This window comes from Hemitrygon akajei, unplaced genomic scaffold (genome assembly GCF_048418815.1).
Source record: "Hemitrygon akajei unplaced genomic scaffold, sHemAka1.3 Scf000093, whole genome shotgun sequence".
NCBI classification, from domain to species: domain Eukaryota; kingdom Metazoa; phylum Chordata; class Chondrichthyes; order Myliobatiformes; family Dasyatidae; genus Hemitrygon; species Hemitrygon akajei.
This window is the reverse complement of record NW_027331979.1, coordinates 967,535-989,379: the sequence shown is the minus strand read 5'-3', so window position 1 is coordinate 989,379 and position 21,845 is coordinate 967,535. Positions and strand designations below refer to the sequence as shown.

Sequence of the window (21,845 nt, the reverse complement as noted above, 5' to 3'; positions counted from 1 at the left end):
TATCGGGAGTGCCAAGCAGACGGGCTGAGTAAGTGGGTGGACCACTCTGGGGACTGCGGAGACTGACCAGGCACCCAATATGGCCACTGGGGGGAGCCTGGGATATTACCTCATGAGAACAAGCAGTAAATTTGATATGGAAAAAGAACTGTGGAAAGAAGTGGAAATTACTGAAAAGGGAAAGGAAGGAAAAGGCAAATGTAAAGTGGAATGGTACATTATTAGCAAGTTGGAGGAATAATGCATGTGACAAAGGGATAGAGGTATGTGCCGCAGAAGGAAAGTCAAAGGTTGGGAGATGCTAAAAGCGGAGCGTGAAAGGGTGGATTGGCGCCGAAAACGAGAGCAGGGAGAACAACGTAAGCAAACCAAGGCTGGCCTAGATAGGACAGCAGGGCTGGAATGTCAGTCTGAAGTTTGAACTGATAGGGAAACAATGGATCCTGAACACATGTCTGGCATACTGACCCTGTTTGGGGACAGTGACTGTAATGGCGACCCCGCAAAATTTATTCGGTCTCTGCTGCATGATTCTCTCAGCTGATGAGGGGTGGAAATGGAAGGCAGAATTGAGATACCAAACCTATCAGGAGTTACAGGTGGGAAACCATAATGAGAATGAACAGACAGACCAGATTATCCAAGCCTTGGAAAGGGCTCTCCAGCAACCTGTAAACATCACTGAAGTACTTAAATGCAAACCTAAGCCTGCGGAATCGAGACCAGACTATCGGGAGCGATTTATGTCCTGCTACGGCACTTTCACAGGAGACCAAGCATTTAATGATGGGAATCCATCCCCCCAGTTTAACCCCTAACGGCTCCAATGCTTACCAATTAAGTTAGCCAACATGATTAAAACAATTAATATGGATTGGCCTGACAAGGACCGAAATGGAATGTGATGAGCTTTGACCCGACTGTCAAATCCCGATCAACCCCGAAGGGAACTATTATTAAAGATGAATCTGTTCAGCAGGAAGGACACAAGAGGGCTATATGTGGGGATCAGAAGTGGGAACAAAAACCTACCAAGCGACAGGTGGGGACAACAGCCCATTTAGAAATTGACAAACAAGTATGCTTCCAACCAAGAGTACCACCCCTCAGGAAGAGCCCAGTGTAATATTGCAAGTTGCTCGAATTCCGGTTCCATTTCTGATTGATATGGGGGCAACCACAACCACTCTCGATCAGGAAATGGTATCGTAAAAGGGAAAACAGCTATCAGACAATTACTCTGACTGGGTTCAAAGGCAGGGTACGTACATATTCATGTACCCAGCCACTGCAGGTGGAATTCCAGGGGAACCAGTGTGAGGTTTCATTTACAGTTACCACCAGTCGGGGTGTAATCTAGCAGGGAGAGACTTGCTCTGTCCGTTAGAAGTCGAGATTCTCTGTGTGGACAAGGGTATCACCCTGGGATTAGTGAACGACCGACATCTTCCTCAGTTACTGACACCCCCCCCCCCCCCCAGTGGTGGGCACTTAATCTGGACTCCACTGCGTTTGAACCCCTTCTGCCAGCGGCCGACCCTCATATGACTCTGTGCTATGACACTCCAGGGTGCTCAACTGAGGAAAGCCAGTATTATGCACCCCTCGAGGGACAGAAGTTCCCAGTAATGGTGATTGGAGAGATTAAAGGAAAAGAGGGCAGCGCATTACTGCCTGAAGTTCCTGATTTGCTTTGGCAACAGACAGGACTGGTCCTTCCCCATATCACTGTTTCAGTTTGCCCTGGGTTAAATCCAAGGTGCCCAGAGTTCTATTCAGAAGGTTCAAAGGAACATCTGAACAAGTCTGATGCATTTTGGAAACAAGTCCTGTGGACTGATGAAGTTAAAATAGAGCCTTTTGACTGCAATGAGCAAAGGATTGTTTGGGGGAAAAAGGGTGCAGAATTTCATGAGAAGAACCCCTCTCCAACTGTTAAGCACGGGGGTGGATCGATCTTGCTTTTGGCTTGTGTTACAGCCAGTCACACGGGGAACAATTACTGGTAGAGGAAAAAATGAATTAAATTAAATACTAGCAAATTCTGTAAGCAAACATCACACTGTCTGTAAAAAAGCCGAACATGAAAAGAGGATGGCTTCTACAACAAGATAATGACCCTAAACACACCTCAAAATCCACAATGGACTACCTCATGAGGTGCAAGCAAAAGGTTTTGCCATGGCCCTCACAGTCCCCCGACCTAAACATCATCGAGAATCTGTGGACAGACCTCAGAAGAGCAGTGCATGCAAGACGGCTCAAGAATCTCACAGAACTAGAAGCCTTTCGGAAGGAAGAATGGGCGAAAATCCCGCAAACAAGGATTGAAAGACTCTTAGCTGGCTACCAAATGCATTTACAAGTTGTGATACTTGCCGAAGGGGGTGTTACTAGGTGTTGACCATGCAGGGTGCCCAAACTTTTGCTTCAGGCCCTTTTCCTTTTTTGTTATTTTGGAACTGTAAAAGATGGAAATTTAAAAAAAAGTTTCCTTGCTTAAAATATTACTGAAATATGTGATCTTTAACTTATGCCTTTTGGAAATCAGTTCAACTTTTACTCGTTTAACTATTCACAGTAACAGAAACTTTAACCGGGGTGCCCAAACTTTTGCATGCCAGTGTAATTGAGCAGGCCTCTTTTGAATCGGCTGTCTCTACCCAGAAGGCTGAGCTGTTTGCTCTGACTCTGCCTGTATCCTAGCAACAGACTAAAGTGCGAACGTTCACACAGACTCCTGTTATGAACTGACTACGGGGCTTTGGGGATTCCTGACTTCCTCTGGCCACCCCATTAGTAATGCTACCTTTGTGAACAACTTACTCACCGCTCTACAGCTACCTCGAGTTTTGACTATTATTAAATGTGCTGCCCATAATGGGGAGTGTGATGAGATGTTCCAGGGTAATGTTAGGGCTGATGCAGCTGCCAAACAGACAGCCTTGAATACCACACTTTTAGTCCCCTGGGAAACCCAGCAAGCTCCTATTAGACAAAATCTAAGCACGGGTATGCCAGACATGGGGGAAATACGTAACTAACAGGGGGACGCCCCTGAAGGAAAGCGCAAACTATTGTCCCGAATGGGTTGCCACCTCGAACCTCAGGCCAATTTATGGGTGACCCCTGCGGGACAGGTCTGTGTTCCCTCTGTGTTCTTACCTATTTTGATAGATCATGTACATAATTGTACACACTTGCGCAAGGAGGGAATGGTTAATACATTATTACAACGTTGACTTCCAGAAAGCAGCTGAAAAACGAGCCAAAGCATGCTTAAATTGTAAAAAAAAACAAATGCTGGAAAGGGGATGCCTTGTGGTTCCGGAACTACCCCATTGCCTGGTGGACATTTTTCTTGTTTGCAACTTGAGTTTATAGAATTACCTAGAGTACATTGTTATAGGTATTGCTCAGTGATAGTAGATGGATTTAGCAGATCGATTGAAGCTGATCCTACAACTAATACCACCACTATGACTGTTGTGAACATATTGCTAAAAGAAATAACTCCTCACTATGGACTTCCAGAAATGATAAGCTCGGACAATGGGCCAAAATAAATGAGGAAATCTGTAAAGAGCTTGCTATAAAACAGCAGTTCCACTGCACCTATCATCTGAACGCAGCGACATAGTGGAACGAGCCAATGGTACTTTGAAAGATAAGTTGGCAAAACTTACACAAGAAACTGGATTGACCTGATTGAAGGTTTTACCCTTAGTCCTATTCCACATGAGAATCACGCCATCAAGTAAGACGGGGCTATCACCTGCAGAAATTATCTCCAGGAAGCCCATGAGAACCCCCTGGGGACCCTGACCTTGTTTGCCGCTCCTCCCTGAGAGCTTACCTGCAACATTGGATATGCACACCTTTGGGGGAGGAGATGGGAAAATACTTATGGAAATTAACAAAAACTCTCTAAAGCTTGCATTCACAGGTACGACAGGCCTATCGAGAGGACGAAACCCCAAACTAAAGGTGACTACTCCACTATCCAGCCTAGAGAATTGTCCTGCTCAAGAACTGGGATGGTAATGTTACAAATGTGATGCAACTCTGAGGGGCCGAAGGGTACAAAGTCGCCCCCTCCTTTTTGAGAATCACAAGATCGCTATTAATTCGGGTCTGAGACCCAGGAAATGAGAGAGAGACGTCCAGAATACACAGGGTTTGGAATGTGTCCTGACCTCAGCGGAACGGAGCCACTGATAACGGCCATTGTCTCTTGGAGACGGAATTGTGTATTGAGTACTGTACTATTCATTGAAACCCCTCAGGGGACAACCAGAGTGGGTTGGTTGAGGGATTGCATCATCCCAACCTGATTGACACCTGAGACCCCGTGAGTGAGGATAAAAGAGGGTCTGGGAAAAAACCCCTTTAGACGCACCAGGAGAAACGCTAGAGATCCCGTGACAGCGTTTAATAGAGACAGCCGGTGAGGGCTCGTGTGCATCCTCCCTTGCCAGGGTGGTGAGCTCATCATGGAAGAACGGTTTAGCTAAAGGAGAGGCCACAAGAGAACGGCCACACCAACGAGACTCCGACGGATCAAAATCATAAAAGGAAAAGCCGGCAAGTTTTTCTCCAAATCTCTCTCTCTCTCCAACCATTGCAACCCAGCGGTCCCCAAAGGCTGCAGCCTGCATGAACTGAATGAACTTTATATTTCCATCGGACAACACATTATCCCCCAGACAACGATAGAGCTATTTCTTATTATTATTATTATACCCACACTTTTAGATTTAGTATTGACGATGTATATTATCTGTATATTTGCATTGATATTATTTTTGTGTATTTTTAGTAATAAATACTGTTAAAAATAGTACCATCAGACTTCAACGGACGTCTCCATCTTTGCCAGTAAGTGACCCAGTTACGGGGTTCATAACAGTAAGAAGTTGGGACCGAGGTGGAGAGGACTGTACCAAGTGCTACTGACAACACCTCCTGTAGTGATGGTGGAAGGGCAGCTCCGGCGGATACATCGAACGGACTGTAAACACGTTACTGGCAGAACTGATAAGGACTGGAAAATGTACTGGTTAATGCTGATTTTAATGACCCTAAGGGAACCTGCCCCTGTCTCGGGAGGCCCCCAGTTTAACACTTTCCTGTCCCTCTGCCACACCTACGCTAAGCAAGTTGAGCGGGGAACACATTGGGTATGTGCCCGGATTCTCCAACAGGGTAAGACTATGTCAGTGGTGCCTCTGAATACTAGTGGAGTCAATTCAGTTCTGGTGTTTTCTGATAGCCGTAATGGTAGCATTGTCAATTGCACCATATCCAGGTCTGGAAGGCGAGACTGGGGATGGTGTTGCTTTGAGGGTTGGAGTCGTAGATCTCCTCCACAAGACTTCTCCAAGCTATGGCCGGGGATAAGAGTTACATCTCCAGCAGTGGTTCGTACTACTTGTTGTGTAACCAGAATGAGAGTGCACCTTATCAAGTGGGAAGTAGTAACTGTACCAAGAGTCAAACTTATGATACCCCTGGACCACTAAATGGAGCTTATTGGGTTTGTGGAAACGGGGCCTATCCCTGGCTGCCGGGAGAAAGAACAGGGCAGCGGCATGGAACCACACCCTACCAGACGGGTTCTCGAGGGGGGACGAGGGTCAGAGTGGTTGTTGCTACTTGGCCGACCTTATGCCACACTTGAGGATCCTGGCTCAGCCTCAGGATCAACCCCATTGGAACAGGCAACGAAGGGGTATAACCGAATCTGAGAGATTATGGATGATTCCCTCTCCCTCCTATGGGGTAGTCAGAAATTCCAGGGAAATAATTAATTTACCAGCCACTCTAGAAGAATTGGCCAATAATACAGCTGGAGCACTGACTGACACTCAAGTACAGGTAACTGAGATGATTGCAATTCGCCAAACAGTGCGACAGAATCGGATGGCCCAAGTCTTTATATTAGCAGAAAAAGGAGGGACCTGTGCTATCATAGGTAAGGAATGCTGTACCCATATCCCTGACGAATCTTCCAATGTTACTGGCTTGTCTAAACACAGAACCCAAGAGATTCTGAAAATTCAAGATGTTGGCAATAAGCTGCACAATTTTGGGACCAGTAAGGCAGGGGGGTGGCCCTGGCCTTTCAATATATTCGGGGACTTCTGGGGGTTGTTTTAGCATTTTGAAGTCTGATTGTATTAGTTTTGATTATTGTCTGCATCCTACGGTGCCTTTGGCCATGTTTTGTATCATGTTGTAGAAGCAGAACCCCATAACCATATGCCCTCTGCTTTGCTTTTACTTTGGCTTTGAAGGAGATCTAGACCTCATATGGAGCCAGTGATCATTAATGGAGAATGATTGGAGCAGGTTAAGACCTACAAGTATCTGGGAGTACAGTTAGACGAGAAGCTAGACTGGACTGCCAACACAGATGCCTTGTGCAGGAAGGCACAGAGTCGACTGTACTTCCTTAGAAGGTTGGCGTCATTCAATGTCTGCAGTGAGATGCTGAAGATGTTCTATAGGTCAGTTGTGGAGAGCGCCCTCTTCTTTGTGGTGGCATGTTGGGGAGGAAGCATTAAGAAGAGGGATGCCTCACGTCTTAATAAGCTGGTAAGGAAGGCGGGCTCTGTCGTGGGCAAAGTACTGGAGAGTTTAACACCGGTAGCTGAGCGAAGGGCGCTGAGTAGGCTACGGTCAATTATGGAAAACTCTGAACATCCTCTACATAGCACCATCCAGAGACAGAGAAGCAGTTTCAGCGACAGGTTACTATCGATGCAATGCTCCTCAGACAGGATGAAGAGGTCAATACTCCCCAATGACATTAGGCTTTACAATTCAACCGCCAGGACTTAAGAACTTTTTAAAAGCTATTATTAATGCTTTTTGAGATAGTGATTTAGATGCATATCATATTTTTTACTGAGTTAAGTATTGTATGTAATTAGTTTTGCTACAACAAGTGTATGGGACATTGGAAAAAAAAGGTTGAATTTCCCCATGGGGATGAATAAAGTATCTATCTATCTATCTATCTATCTAATGGCAACATCCTCTCCATGTCCACTGTATCCAGGCTTTTCAGCATTCGTAAGGTTTACTTAACCATACATCCCACCACCATCCCCACCGTCCCTCTGAACTCCATTGAGCACAGGTCCAGAACCATCAAATGCTCCTCATACATAAAGCTGATCATCCCTGAGATTATTCAGGTCAAACTTGTTAGTAACTGCACTGAACACATTCCCAAGTATAACAGACAATCAGGAAATTTAAACCATTCCAGAGTGAATGGAATAAAAAGAAACTGGATTCACCAGAATCACTCAACAGGTAAGGAACTGCTGTGGGGAGAGCAACAAAGTTAACGATTCAGGTTCACAGTCATTTGTCAGAATGGATTCAAAATTTATCATTTTTAGTGCAGATCTCCAGCAACCTGAGTTTCTGTTTGATTTCCACTGTCTGACAGACAGGTGACAGCGAGGAGGAATTTCCAAACAGTTCAAACGCTGAACACCCCCCCCCCCCACCCCAGGTCTATTTCTACTGGTTCAAACACAGACCAGCCCATTTAATCACAGCCTCTCCTTGAGAGGGATGGAATATAAACTCATTCTCTCCTCAGATTAGCAGCATTGCTTCCAAAGGAACTGAACTCCAGAAAAAAAAAACCATTTGATCCCAGAGCAGAAATACTCGCTCAACACCTCGTAAACCTGGGCAGCTTGATCCCCGGGTCCATGTTACTTGGATCTAAACAGGGGTGCAGTGCTGCCGGAGCTCACCGGAGCATCACCCCAGCACCTCTGTAAAAAAATCAAAATAAACAAGCGGGGAATTTAACAGCTGCTGCATATTAAATTGAGGGAATTTTACGGAAGCGGGGGTTAGGGAGAGGGGTTGGTGGCTGGTGAGGAAAATATCACTAATAACATTAGCATAGGATATTGGATTGTTTTTGGTGAAATCCTGGAGCTGTCACTGTGGTGGTCCGTGGATTACTCGCTAATACAAAAGTAAATTTTTCTCACTAACAACATTATGGCTTCTAAGCAAACAACATTATTTCACTTGCTTGATAATTAGATTTGATGATAATTAGAGAATGCAACCATGCAATACTTTGTCTTATTAGTAAATTAAGTATTATATGTTGTATTGTACCAGTTATATACTGAAATGCAGTGATTGGCTATAATCTTGTTAATGTCTTATTTAGCACTGCATTTCTGTGGAGCTCTGGAAATCATATATATTTCTTTCATCTTGGTATAGTGGTTGACATTATAAAAAGCGCTATTCATTCATATATATATATGTATATAATACACACACACACACACACACACACACACACACACACACACACACACACACACACACACACACACACACACACACACACACACACACACACACACACACACACACACACACACACACACACACACACACACACACACAATCTGTGTACCTGCTCATTACATGAATGGGACAAGGAAGTTGCCCAGTACACGAAAGGAGCAGGTACACAAATACACAAATTGGGTGACATACTAGCGGTGATTGATAAGTTTGTGGCCTACGGTGAAAGGAGTCAATTTTACAAAACCTAGCAATTTTCAATTATCTGTAACAGAAAAAGCACAAAACTGATTAACTTTCTGCATAATCACTCAAAGAGTTGAACTGCACGTGCAGGTACCGAGAGCTGTATAACTTTCAGCCGCGAACTTATCAATCACCCCTCGTACAGCTCAGGTTGGGGGGAGGAGCTACCCAGACAGAATAGAAGGTGCAGATCCTGGACTTTGAGGATGGCTTTAACTTGGCAGAAGAGGAGGTGATGGATTGACACGTCGGAACGGGAATGGGAATGCGAATTGGAATGAAAATGTTTGGACACCGGGAAGTCCCGCTGGGAGCGGACAGTTCAAAGGTCAGTTTATTATCAAAGCACGTATCCATGAAGAACTCTTGCAGTTTTTTTTCTTCTCCAGAGAACCACAAAACAAAGAAAGAGCATGAAAGTCGTTCAGAGAGAAAAATCAAACTCCCACCCCACCCCCCGCATCAAAAAGAACGGCATCCCGATCATCAACCCCCAAAACCCACCCCTCCCGCACAAAAGGGAACAATAACATCGATCCGCCCCCCAAAAAAACAACCCTACCCCGCACAACTGCGCAGGAGCTGGTGTCACCAGTTTGGAGGCGGCCGCATCGGGAGCAGCGGACACAATAGGCGACCCGGGAAGATTCACAGGTGAAGTGTCGCCTCACCTGGAAGGATGTTTGGACAACGGAGAGAGTTCGGCCGTCCGGCCCTTTCACTGTGACTCCCTGAACTCCACATCAAATCCGTCCAAACGAATCTGGGCGAACTTTAATGACCAATAAATATAAATCCTGTCAGCGATCAGCTGTCTGAATGAATGACTGACTTTAAAGAGGAAGGGGTGTCTATGGTCCACATTGTCAGGGTGTTGAGTTTACCAGGAGACAAAGACTGCAGGGACGAGAGGTTTTCTGTTGACTGTGTGTGGACCCCGCTGGCAATTCTGGTGTTGTGACCCGAATCGAGACAAACACCACGCTGCCCACTCCACCAACAACACTGCACAGCCGGACACATAACAGGGGGCTTTACATCTCACAACACTGGATTCAGTGATGAAACCCGTGATTAATGTTGTTGTCCCACTGAAATCATCAGAAACGTCCATTAAGGTGTTTTTAATTACAAGCGCTCCCACACAAGTGCAGCCAATGTTTCTGGATGTGTGACCCATTTATGTGAGAATTTAGCTTTTTGATTCATCAGAGCTTCCCATAAATATGTACAGTTCAGCTAAGCTTCACTCCAGAATTTCCAGAGCAACAACCCAGTCAAATGGTTCCACACAATTAAAATGGTTTATTACATTTGTATTAATTTTAAATTTTGTACAACCTATTTAATTTAACTATAGAATATGTATATTTTTGTAATTCATAGCTGTTAAAATCTATTGTTATGAGTTAGGTTCTACTGCTGCCGCAGAGACAACAAATTTCATGACATGTGCCGGTCTGATATTGATTCTGATATTGATATGGGAGACCCACCACCGGTCACCTGATCCCAGTTACCGCAGATCGTAATGCGAGGCAAGCCTTTTCTATTTATTGGTATTCCTCAGAAAAGTCTACAGTTAAGTTTCCTTCTGTGGTTCCAAAGCAGAAGCTCAGTCTGTCTAATATTTCCACACAATTAAAATGGGGATATTGTTTATTATCATCACGTACTGAGCTACAGTGAATAGCTTGCCTGACGTACCAGCCACACAGATCAATACATTACGACAGTACATTGAGCTGATATACGACAAAACAATAACTGTAACAAAGCATTATGGCTGCAGAGAAAGTGCAGTGTAGATAGACATATGGTGCAGGGTCACGTCGAGTTACATTGTGAGGTCGATTACATTTTATCATTCATTTGGCTTATAACCACAGACAGGAAGCCGTCCTTGAGCCGGGTGGTTCGCACTTTAAGACTTTTGTATCTCTTCCCCGATGGGGGAGCGGGTTTGCAGCAAGAATGTCCAGATTGTGAGGATCTTTGAGTACATGGCCCGCTTTTCCGAGGCAGGGGAAGTGTAGGAAGAGGCCATGGAGGGGAGGCTTGTTTCTCTGATGTTCTCTGTTCTCCAAAGTTCTCTGCAGTTCCTTGCAGTCATGGGCAGAGCTGTAGCCATACGAAGGCGTGAAGTATCAACAAGAAGCTCAGAGACCTCGGCCTTCACCCTGTCTTGTGCAGCTGGATCCTGGACTTACTGTTAGATTGCCAGCAGGTGGTAAGAGTGGACTCCCTCACCTCTGTCTCTCTGACCCTCAGAACACATACCCCTCAGGGGTGTCTCCTTGGCCCCCTCCTTTACTCTCTGTGCACCCACGACTTGTGTCGCCACTCACAGCTCCAATCTGTGAATTAAATTTGTTGACGACACTACATTGATTGGCCTAATCTCAAATAATAACTTTCAATCAATCTTCTGACAAGGCTCGGTCCAAACAAACTTTTCACCCTTCTTCAGGAGATTAGTCAGCGGAAGAGCAATACCAGCAAAGTTCTTACAGAACTTGCGATAATATCCAACCATTCCCAGAAACCTTCCAAGAGCCTTGTTACCAGTCGGAATAGAAACTTCAGAAAATTGCCTGGACTTTTGCCTGAACAGGAGCTAACTTGACTTGACCTACAACATAGCCAACATAGGTCACAGTGGCATGGCCAAATTCACTCTTAGGTAAGTTAACTGTAAGGCTGGCCTGGGAAAGCCTGTCAAAGAGCTTTTCTACTGCAGAGATACGGTCATTCCAAGTGTTGCTCCCTGTGACTAAGTCATCAGTATCGGTATCTGTGTGCTCCAACCCTCGAATTACAGAATCAATCATTCCCTGGAATGTTCCTGGGGCATTTTTCATTCCAAACAGCAAAACATTGTATTCGTACAACCCAGATGGTGTCACAAACACAGAAATTTCTCTACCTCCGTCCGTCAATGGAACACACCGATACTCTTTCAACAGATCAGTCTTTGTTAGAAATATAGCTTTTCCAACCTTACGATGCAATCATTCAACCGAGGGATAGGATAGGCATCTGTTTTTGTTACTGCATTTACCTTTCCATAATCAGTGCAAAATCTAGCAGTGTTATGCATATATAGTTTTAAATATATATTTCCCAAACTTGGGTGGGAAATGATACAGTCTTACGCTGGTGTGGTAAGGATATTCAGTTCAGTTCACGGGATTGAAGTGAGTGAGAGATTTGGCATCCAAGTAAACAGGTGTCGATGTTCTCCGAATCTTCCAATTTAGTCAAACGTGACCAACTAAAGAGCTTCGTCTTCAAGTGACAATCTACCAACCCAGCCAAGGGTTTTCAGCAGATTTCACAGGGTTGCTCTGACATGCACTAATAGTCACAGACCGATTCCTCTTAACCGATCCTCAACCCCAAACGCGTGGACATTTTAAACTTCAGTGACAACTCTTCCCACTAGCCTTTGTGTGTCTGCGTGTCCTACGAAACAAACAGCAACACTCCTTTAAATACCATTGTGCTGAACACCAGCTGTCCATCATGCAGGCTCTCCACTCTATCTGTCTCTGTAACAAGCTGCTTGTGCTTGTCTCTCTATCTCTCTCTCCCTCTCCCTTATAGACATGGTTCTTAAAGGCACAGTCCATAATCACAGGCAATTTACACTTTTCTACATTCATGCAATATGTGTGTTGTTTAATTGGTTTGCCTTGACCAATATCTACGTCATATACTGTGACCGTGGTTTGCTTGGGAATGGCGGGAAATAAATCTTTAAACTTCAGAATTAATTTCTTCAGCTGTTGTTGTTGCTTTGGCTGCAGATGAGCCAACTTATTATCAATGTTTTCTTGAACAACCGAGTTCATTAGCCTAACTGGGACCGTGTTTGGCTTGTGAAAAGTCTCAGACGAGTCAATTGTTTCATTCTCAGGGTTGCCAGATTCATATGTTTTGACAACAACACTCACAGATGGTGCCTGCTTGTCAACATAAGGCTTTATCTTATTTATGTGTACCACCTGTGTTATTTTACATTGGTCTGGTCTTTTAATAACATAATTCAGATAGTTAACTTGAGAGACTATTTCATACGGTCCATTGAGTTTCGCCTTAAGTGGGTTCAGCCACATTGGAAATAAGGCAAGCACCTTAACCCCACCTGGTATTTTCTTTCACAAGTCTGCTTATCAAACAAAAACTTCATTGTGTTTCGACAAATCTTTAAATTTTGTCTTACTAGACTACAGGACTGGTGTAGTTTGTTTTTGAACTTCAAAACATAGTCTAAGAAGTTAACATGTACATCCCATCAATCCACTGTTCCTTTAACAAGGTCAAAGGTCCCCTCACGCAGTGACCAACTACAAATTCAAATGGACTAAAGCCCAGTGATTCCTGTACCGACTCTCTTACTGCGAACAAAAGCAAATGTATTCCTTCATCGCAGTCTTTTCCATTTTCAACACAGTATGTCTTAATCATTGTTTTGAAGGTAGAATGAGATCTTTCTAAACCCCTTGTGATTCTGGATGGTATGCAGATGATGTAATTCATTTAGCTCCCAGTTCATAAACTACCTGCTAGAATAATCCAGATGTAAAATTACTTCCTTGATCAGACTGGAATTCTTTAGGTAAACCAAATAAAGTAAAAAACTTGGTAAGAGCCTTTGCCACATTTTAGCTTTAATATTCCTGAGAGGTATTGCCTCTGAGAATCTGGATGCAGTACACATAATAGTTAGCAAATACTGATGGCCAGCTTTAGTCTTTGGCAATGGGCCAACACAATCCACTATAACTTTGGAAAAGGGTTCACCGAATGCAGGTATAGGCCGGAGTGGGGCCACTGGGGTGACCTGATTAGGTTTACCCACAACCTGACAAGTGCGGCAGGTTCTGCAAAAGATCACAACATCTTTCCTCAAATTAGGCCAGTAAAATTCCTTCATAATCCTTTTTACAGTTTAATTCACTCCAAAATGGCCACCTAAGGACATACTGTGGGCCAAAGTTAAATTTTCAGTCCTGTAAACATTAGGAACTACAACTTGGTGAACAATTGCCCATTCCTCACTCACAGGTGTAGCAGGTGGCATCCACTTCCTCATTAACACTCCATCCTTGGGATAATACCCTACTGGCACTTTCTTAATCTCATCATCAGAGAGAGCTGTTTCTTTTAAAGCTTCAATCTCAGGGTCTCGGTTCTGTTCTGCTATAAACTCCTTCCTAGACAGGGATACGTCTTTCTCATCAGACTGTCTACATGAATCCTGTTGAAACAATGAAGGCAGAAAAGTCCCTGACAAGTCAGCATAATCTGAATCCCGATTTTGGCTATCACTGGTATCAGAATCATGCTGCACAGTACTGTCTGCGTCGGCAGACTTTTTAGCCATACTGTGAGTTACTGCGCAGGAAGGATAAATGATAAAATCCATCTGTGGGTCGTCAGTGGTTGGTTTAGTTGTCAACTGCACTACAGGAACAACTTTACCATCTGCCAGGTCATTCCCTAACAGCAAAGTAACATCTTCCACCAGTAAACTGGAGCACAATCTGATCTTAACAGGTCTGGAAACCAACCCTGACTGTAAAGGTACCTTGGGCAATGGCACAAAAACCACGCCGCCCCCAATGCCTTTAATAAGATTTACCTCACCAGTGTCAGTCTCATCACCAAACTTTAGAACGCTGTCTCATATAAGTGACTGAGAAGCCATCAGAGACGCACCTTTTGAATTCTTCAATTACAACCAACTCTTTCAAGCTGTTAAAATCATCATTTATATTTTTATATCTGCACCAGCCAAAACACAAACTTCTCACAAGAAAATTCCATATAAGTCTGGTTCACACATTTCCTTGAATTTCTAAACTTTTGCCTGTATGATTCTGGGACCAACTTGTAAGTTTGAGCACAGTCTGTTTCACTATGTCATAATCAGCTGCTTCATCAACTGTCAAAGCAGAATAGGCTTGCTGAGCCTTCCCCTCAATTACACATTGTAAGAGAATAGGCCAACCCTTTTTGGCCACTTTAAACTCTGAGCAACCTTCTCAAAATGCTGAAAGTATTTATCAACCTCTGCCTCGTCAAGTGGAGGTACCAATTTAACTTCCCGACTGTCCTCAAACTTATCACCAGAGTCTAACGCTAGACCCCTTTGCTGCAATCTCTCTATGTTTTCCAGCTCGAACACCCTCTGTCTTTCTGCTTCCTCCCTCTGTTTTTCTGCCTCTCTGGCCTCAAACTGCCTCTGCCTTTCCGCAGCCTCCATCTTTAACTTTTCTAACTTGTAATGGAGCTCAAGCTCACTAGGTTTACTTTCAAGAAACACCTCCAACTCCTCCACTTTAAACACACCTCAGATACATGATGTTCAGCTATAATCCTCTGCATCTGTGCCTTCCTCAGTGTCAATTTCACCTTAGCAAGTTTAAACCTTTTCACAATACACAACAACACGATCCTTCTGGCGTCCTCTAATGCCTCAGAGGTTGGTGCTTCCAGACATTTATCAACATCCATTGCTGCTGATTTTGCAGACAAATAAATCAAAAGGGATTTCCCCAATGAAATCAATAATTAATTAATCAACACGCCCTCAAATTTGTTCATATCCCAGATGCAGGCCCCAATTTTGTTATGAATAAAAATTTAGAAACTAAAGTTTTAGAAATTAACCAGGAACAATAGACTACTGGAGTCTAGTTTTGATGTTAAAACCACTATCTTTATTAGTATCTAATTACAATAAAGTAAATTAAGCAAGATACTAGCAAAAGTTAACAGTTTTATGTGTATATATGTGTGTGTAAATTGTTACGTACCCCATAACTGGGTCACTTACCAGCAAAGATAGAAAGGTCCATTGAAGTCTGATGGTACTATTTTTAACAGTATTTATTGATAAAAATACACAAAAATAATATCAATGCAAACATACATAATATACGTTGTCAATGCTAAATCTAAAAGCACGGGTATAATAATTATCAATAAGAAATAACTCTATCGTTGTGTAGGGGATAATGTATTGTCCGATGGAAATATAAAAGTCACTCAAGTTCATGCAGGCTGCAGCCTTTTGTTGGAGTCAAGAGAGACAGATGTTTTAAACTTGCCTGCTTTCCTTTTTATGATGTCGATCCTTCGAGAGTTCCGTTTTTGTAGTCGGTCCTTTAGCTAAGCCGTTCCGTGGAAAACTCATCATCCGGGCAAGGATGGACACACACACGTGTCACCACCGGCAGTCACTATTAAATGCTGTCACGGGATTTCTATCGTTTCTCCTGGTGCCTCTAAAGGGGTTGTTCCCCAGACCCTATTTTATGCTTACTCACGGGGTCTCAGATGTCAATCAGGTTGGGATGATGCAATCCCTCAGCCAGCCCCCTCGGCTCATTCCCTGAGGGCTTCAAATAAATAGTACAGTACTCAATACACAATTCCGTCTCCAAGAGACAATGGCCGTTTCCCGTGGCTTCGTATCGCTGAGGGGCCAGGACGTTCCAAACCACATGTGGACTCTGCGTGTCTTTCTCTCATTTCCTGCGTCTCCTGACCTGAATTAATAGCGATCTTGCGATTCTCAAAAAGGTGGGGGCTACTTTGTACCCTTCAGCCCCTCAGAGTTGGGGCACAGGTGTAACAAAATATAACTCCCAAACTATTGAGCTCGGGGAAAACAAGGCTTAGAGTCTTGAGATGGTAAAGTCTGGAAGTTCAGTTCATGCACGGAATAGGTGATGAAAGAGAGATATTTGTAATCCAGGGTAAATGTCGAGAGAAGGCAATTACGTCGAATTCCAAAGGTTCCATTGTGGTGAAACGAGAGAACAGTTGCTGTAGATTTTATGCTTCATCGTTTCAAATCCACATACGAATTATCACCGAAAGTGACTTGTCACAAGGGGTATCGCCTTCAAGTGAATTATCACACCACACCCAGCCAAGCGTTAACACATAAGTAGTCTTCACAGGATACCCCAAATCCGATCCACACCTATGGATCAAATGAGGTGATAACCACACATTCGATGTATGGTGAATCAACACTTAACCCACCTTTGTGGGCATAGGAAAGCTCTAAACAGTGACCCTTGGCCACTAGTTCCCTGGTTTCGATCCTTCCATTTTTCCTCCGTCTTCTCAGCCTGACTCTGAGTGTGAGTCCTCGGTTAAAACCAAACAAGCTTTGAGCGATGTAAACAAGCTGCAAGCCCGACTGATTTGCCTTCTTAATCACTCTCTCTCTTAAAATGAATGTCCTCAGCAAGCAAAAGCAAGGAATTAATAAGAACGTGAACTGACTGGTGTGCCAGTAGTTGGGATGACTGAATGAATCCTTTCCAACATTCTGTGCAGGTGAATAGTTCAGAATGTGTGAACTGACTGGTGTTTCTGTAGGGTGGAGGACTGAGTGAATCCCTTCCCACAGACTGAGCAGGTGAACTGTTTCTCCCCAGTGTGAACTCGCTGATGTACCTTCAGTTTAGATGATTGAGTGAATCCCTTCCCACAGACTGAGCAGGTGAACGGTTTCTCCCCGGTGTGAACTGACTGATGTCTCTGCAGGTTGGATGAATCAGTGAATCTCTTCCCACAGACTGAGCAGGTGAATGGCTTCTCCCCAGTGTGAACTCGCTGGTGTGTCAGTAGGTGGGATGACCGAGTGAATCCCTTCCCACAGACTGAGCAGGTGAACGGTTTCTCCCCAGTGTGAACTCGATGATGCACCTTCAGTTTAGATGATTGAGTGAATCCCTTCCCACAGACTGAGCAGGTGAACGGTTTCTCCCCGGTGTGAACTGACTGATGTCTCTGCAGGTTGGATGACGAAGTGAATTTCTTCCCACAGACTGAGCAGGTGAATGGCTTCTCCCCAGTGTGAACTCGCTGGTGTGTCAGTAGGTGGGATGACCGAGTGAATCCCTTCCCACAGACTGAGCAGGTGAATGGCTTCTCCCCAGTGTGAACTTTCTGGTGACTCTGTAGGGTGGATGAATCAGTGAATCTCTTCCCACATTCTGAGCAGGTGAATGGCTTCTCTCCAGTGTGAACTTTCTGGTGACTCTGTAGGGTGGATGAATCAGTGAATCTCTTCCCACATTCTGAGCAGGTAAATGGCTTCTCTCCAGTGTGAACACGCTGGTGTCTCTGTAGGTGGGATGACTGAGTAAATCCCCTCCCGCAGTCTGAGCAGGTAAACGGCCGCTCCCCGGTGTGAACTTGCTGGTGAGCCATTAGGTCAAATGACCGAGTGAATCCCTTCCCACAGTCTGAGCAGATGAACGGCTTCTCCCCAGTGTGAACATGCTGATGACACTGCAGGCTGGATAACCGAGTGAATCTCTTCCCACATTCTGAGCAGGTGAATGGCTTCTCTCCAGTGTGAACACGCTGGTGTCTCTGTAGGTGGGATGACTGAGTAAATCCCCTCCCGCAGACTGAGCAGGTGAATGGCTTCTCCCCAGTGTGAACTTGCTGGTGTCTCACTAGTTTCGATGCCAAAGTGAATCCCTTCCCACAGTCTGAGCAGGTAAACGGCCGCTCTCCGGTGTGAACTTGCTGGTGAGCCATTAGGTCAAATGACCGAGTGAATCCCTTCCCACAGTCTGAGCAGATGAACGGCTTCTCCCCAGTGTGAACATGCTGATGACACTGCAGGCTGGATAACCGAGTGAATCTCTTCCCACATTCTGAGCAGGTGAATGGCTTCTCTCCAGTGTGAACACGCTGGTGTCTCTGTAGGTGGGATGACTGAGTAAATCCCCTCCCGCAGACTGAGCAGGTGAATGGCTTCTCCCCAGTGTGAACTTGCTGGTGTCTCACTAGTTTCGATGCCAAAGTGAATCCCTTCCCACAGTCTGAGCAGGTAAATGGCCGCTCTCTGGTGTGAACTTGCTGGTGAGCCATTAGGTCAAATGACCGAGTGAATCCCTTCCCACATTCTGAGCAGGTGAATGGCTTCTCCCCAGTGTGAACTCGCTGGTGTGTCAGTAGGCTGGAAGAGTTGATGAATCTCTTCCCACATTCTGAGCAGATGAATGGCTTCTCCCCAGTGTGAACTCGCTGATGTATCTGTAGGTGGGATGACTGAGTGAATCTCTTCCCACAGACTGAGCAGGTGAACGGCTTCTCCCCAGTGTGAACTCGCTGGTGTGTCAGTAGGTGAGATGACAAAGTGAATCCCTTCCCACAGTCTGAGCAGGTGAATGGCTTCTCCCCAGTGTGAACTCGCTGGTGACTCTGTCGGGTGGATGACCGAGTGAATCTCATCCCACAGCCCGAGCAAGTGAACGGCTGCTCCCCGGTGTGAACTCGCTTGTGTGCCATCAGGTCAGATGACCGAGTGAATCCTTTCCCAGAAATTCAGCAGATGACCAGCTTCTGACTGGTGGGTCCACAGGTGGGTTGACAGACTAAATGCTTTCTTACACACAGAACAGGTGAATGACCTTGCCCAGTGTGAACTTGCTGATGTACCTTCAGTTGAGATGACTGATTGAGTCCATTCCCAATGTCTGAGCAGAAGAATGGGCTCTCCCCTGTGTAAAATGACGGGCGTGCCAGTTGGTCAAATGACTGAGTGAATCCTGCCCCGTAGTCTGATCAGGTAGGATGGTCGATTGGACCCCCTGCTTCACTTCTTAAATATCTAGACAGAGACAGCAAAACTGGTGTGCCATGTCTGAGCTTCCGGGAGACAAATTCCTTCTGATTTTTAACCTGTAAAGAGATTTACAAAATCCATCACTGGGTGTAGGACAACACTTCGGATGAGATTACTTGAGTTGTCAAGGTCTGATCCAGCATCACACTGTTACAGTGAGGTTCCACCCAAGTTGGACAGAGAAATCATCTTCTAACTGGGCACAGTGCTGGTATCTGGAATGACCATCAATTCTCTGATGCCCTTCTTGTTTCTATAGGAATGGGGCATTTCTGCGGTCTCCAATTTGTGCCTTGGCTCAGTTTGGCTCCCTCCATTGGTATTATTCCCTGTCCCTGCTGAGCTGCATGGGTGCCTGGCCACACAGTAACTGAAAAATTCTCACGCAAATAGTCTTTCTTGACGTGCAGCTGGGATTTTCTTATATGTATTATTAACTTAAAGTGCCACAGTTTTAATGCCTTATAAAAATTTCTTGCTGAGATGAATGGTTGGTCCGCACAGCTGTTAAAGGCTCTTGCAGAAAAGTACCAACAAAGAAACAGGCCCTTTGGGCTATCTAGCTTGTGCTAAACTATTTAAACTCCCCACTCTCACACCCCTACCATTCAGGTCCCTACACAAAACTCCTTAAATGTTGAAATCCAGCTCGCATTCACCATTTGTGTTGGCTGCTCATTTTGCACCCAGATGACCATCTGTGTGAAGAAGTTTCCCCTCATGTTCCCCTTAACATTTCACCTTTCACCCTTAACCCATGGCCTCTGGTTGTAGTTCCACACCATCTCCGTGGTTAAAGCCAGCTTGCATTTTATCTATGCCCTTCTATCACAATCAAATCTCCCCTCAATCTTTTACATTCCAAGGAATAAAGTCCTAACCTGTTCAATTTTTCCTCGTAACCCAAGTCCTCCAGACCTGGCAAAATCCTTGTAAATTTTCTCTGAACTCTCGGAACCTCTTTTACAACTTTCATCTATCTACTGTTGTCAGTGCTTTGGTTCATGAAGGCCAATGGGCTGAAATCTTTCTTTCCGTCTCTATCTAACTGTGATACCACTTTCAGTGAATTACAGACTTGTATTCCCAGGTCCCTTTCCTCTAAAACACTCCTCAGTGCCCAACCAGTCACTGTGTAATACCTACACTGGTAGGTCCTACCAAAGTGCAACACCTCACACTTGTCTGCATTAAATTCCATTTTCCATTTCTCAAACCATTTTTCCAGCTGGTCCAGATCGCACTGTAAGCCATGATAGTCTCCCTCGCTGTCCACTACACCCCAATCTTGGTGTCATCCACAAATTTACTGATCCAGTTAACCACACTATCATCCAGATTACTGATATAGATGACAAACAACAACAGATCAAGCACTGATCCCTATGACACACAACTAGTCACAGGCCTCCAGTCAGAGAGGCAATCATCTGCTACCACACTCTGGCTTCTCCCAAAGCCAGTGTCTCGTCCAATTTACTATCTCATCTTGAATGCTGAGTGACTGAACCTTCTTGACCAACCTCCCATATGAGACTTTGTCAAGTGCCTTGCCGAAGTCCATGTAGACAACATCCACTGCCTTGCCTTCATCCACTTTCCTGATAACTTCCTCGAGAAACTCTATAAGATTGGTGAGCCATGAACTACCAAGCACAAAGCCATGTTGTCTATCCTTAATCAATTCACATCTATCCAAATACTTATATATCCGGTTCCTGCACATAAGTTCCAATAACTTTCCCCCTACTGATGTCAAGCACACCAATGTACAATTTCTTAGTTTATTTTTAGAGCCTTTCTTGAACAGCGGAACAACATTGGTTGTCCTCCAATCCTCCACTACCTCACCTGTCACTAAGGATGATTTAAATATCTGTGCTTGGGCCCCGACAACTTCTGCACTTGTCTTCCAAAGGGTCCCAGGGAACAATTTGTCAGGCCCTGGGGATTTATCCATGGCAATTTGCCTTCAGACGGCAAACACCTCCACCTCTGTAATCTGTACAGTGTCCATGAACTTGATGCTGCTTTGCCTCACTTCTATAGACTCTGTATCCACCTCCTGAGTAAATACGAATGCAGAAAAAATCTCCCCCATCTATTTTGTCTCCTCATATGGATTACCATTCTGATTTTGTAAAGGATTATATTTTTCCCTTGCAATCTTTTTGCACTTAACATATCTGCAGAATCCATGAGGATTCTCCTTCACCTTGTCTGCTGGGGCAACCTCATGCCTTCTTTCATCAGAGTTCACTTGAATTTCCTGTATCTCATAAGTAGCCCATTTGTTCCTATCTGCCTGTATGCACCTCCTTTTTATTGAACTGGGAGATGAAAACAAAAGGGGTGATAGAGCTGCATGGTGGGGGGTGGGGGTAAGGGGGGTTAAACTAACGTCTCAGGGGGAATGGATGCCTGAATAACAGAACAGATAGTGGAGGGGTTGTGGAGACAGGTGTTGTTCAGACCTCAGACAAGGTCAGGAATGAAAAACGTTGAGCATGGTGCAGTGAATGTGCTGAGCCCTGTATATCTCAATGCAAGGAGCATGATAGGAAAGGTGGAT

At 44.7% G+C, this 21,845-nt stretch overlaps 2 protein-coding genes across 5 annotated transcripts in view; both read right to left on the bottom strand.

Moving 5' to 3' along the window:
* LOC140722924 (uncharacterized) overlaps positions 1-21,845 on the bottom strand; it is a 43,064-nt gene that overhangs the window by 7,400 nt on the left and 13,819 nt on the right. The gene's annotated exons all lie outside the window — the stretch shown is intronic.
* Positions 15,377-20,094, bottom strand: LOC140722920 (uncharacterized). The gene has a single exon (XM_073037550.1). It carries the CDS (start codon positions 18,934-18,936, stop codon positions 16,975-16,977), a length of 1,962 nt encoding a protein of 653 aa, XP_072893651.1. The 5' UTR covers positions 18,937-20,094; the 3' UTR covers positions 15,377-16,974.

What these genes read in the sequence shown, in the direction of transcription:
- LOC140722920 (XM_073037550.1), bottom strand. Translation starts at nt 18,936, where the DNA reads ATGGCACACAAGCGAGTTCACACCGGGGAGCAGCCGTTCACTTGCTCG.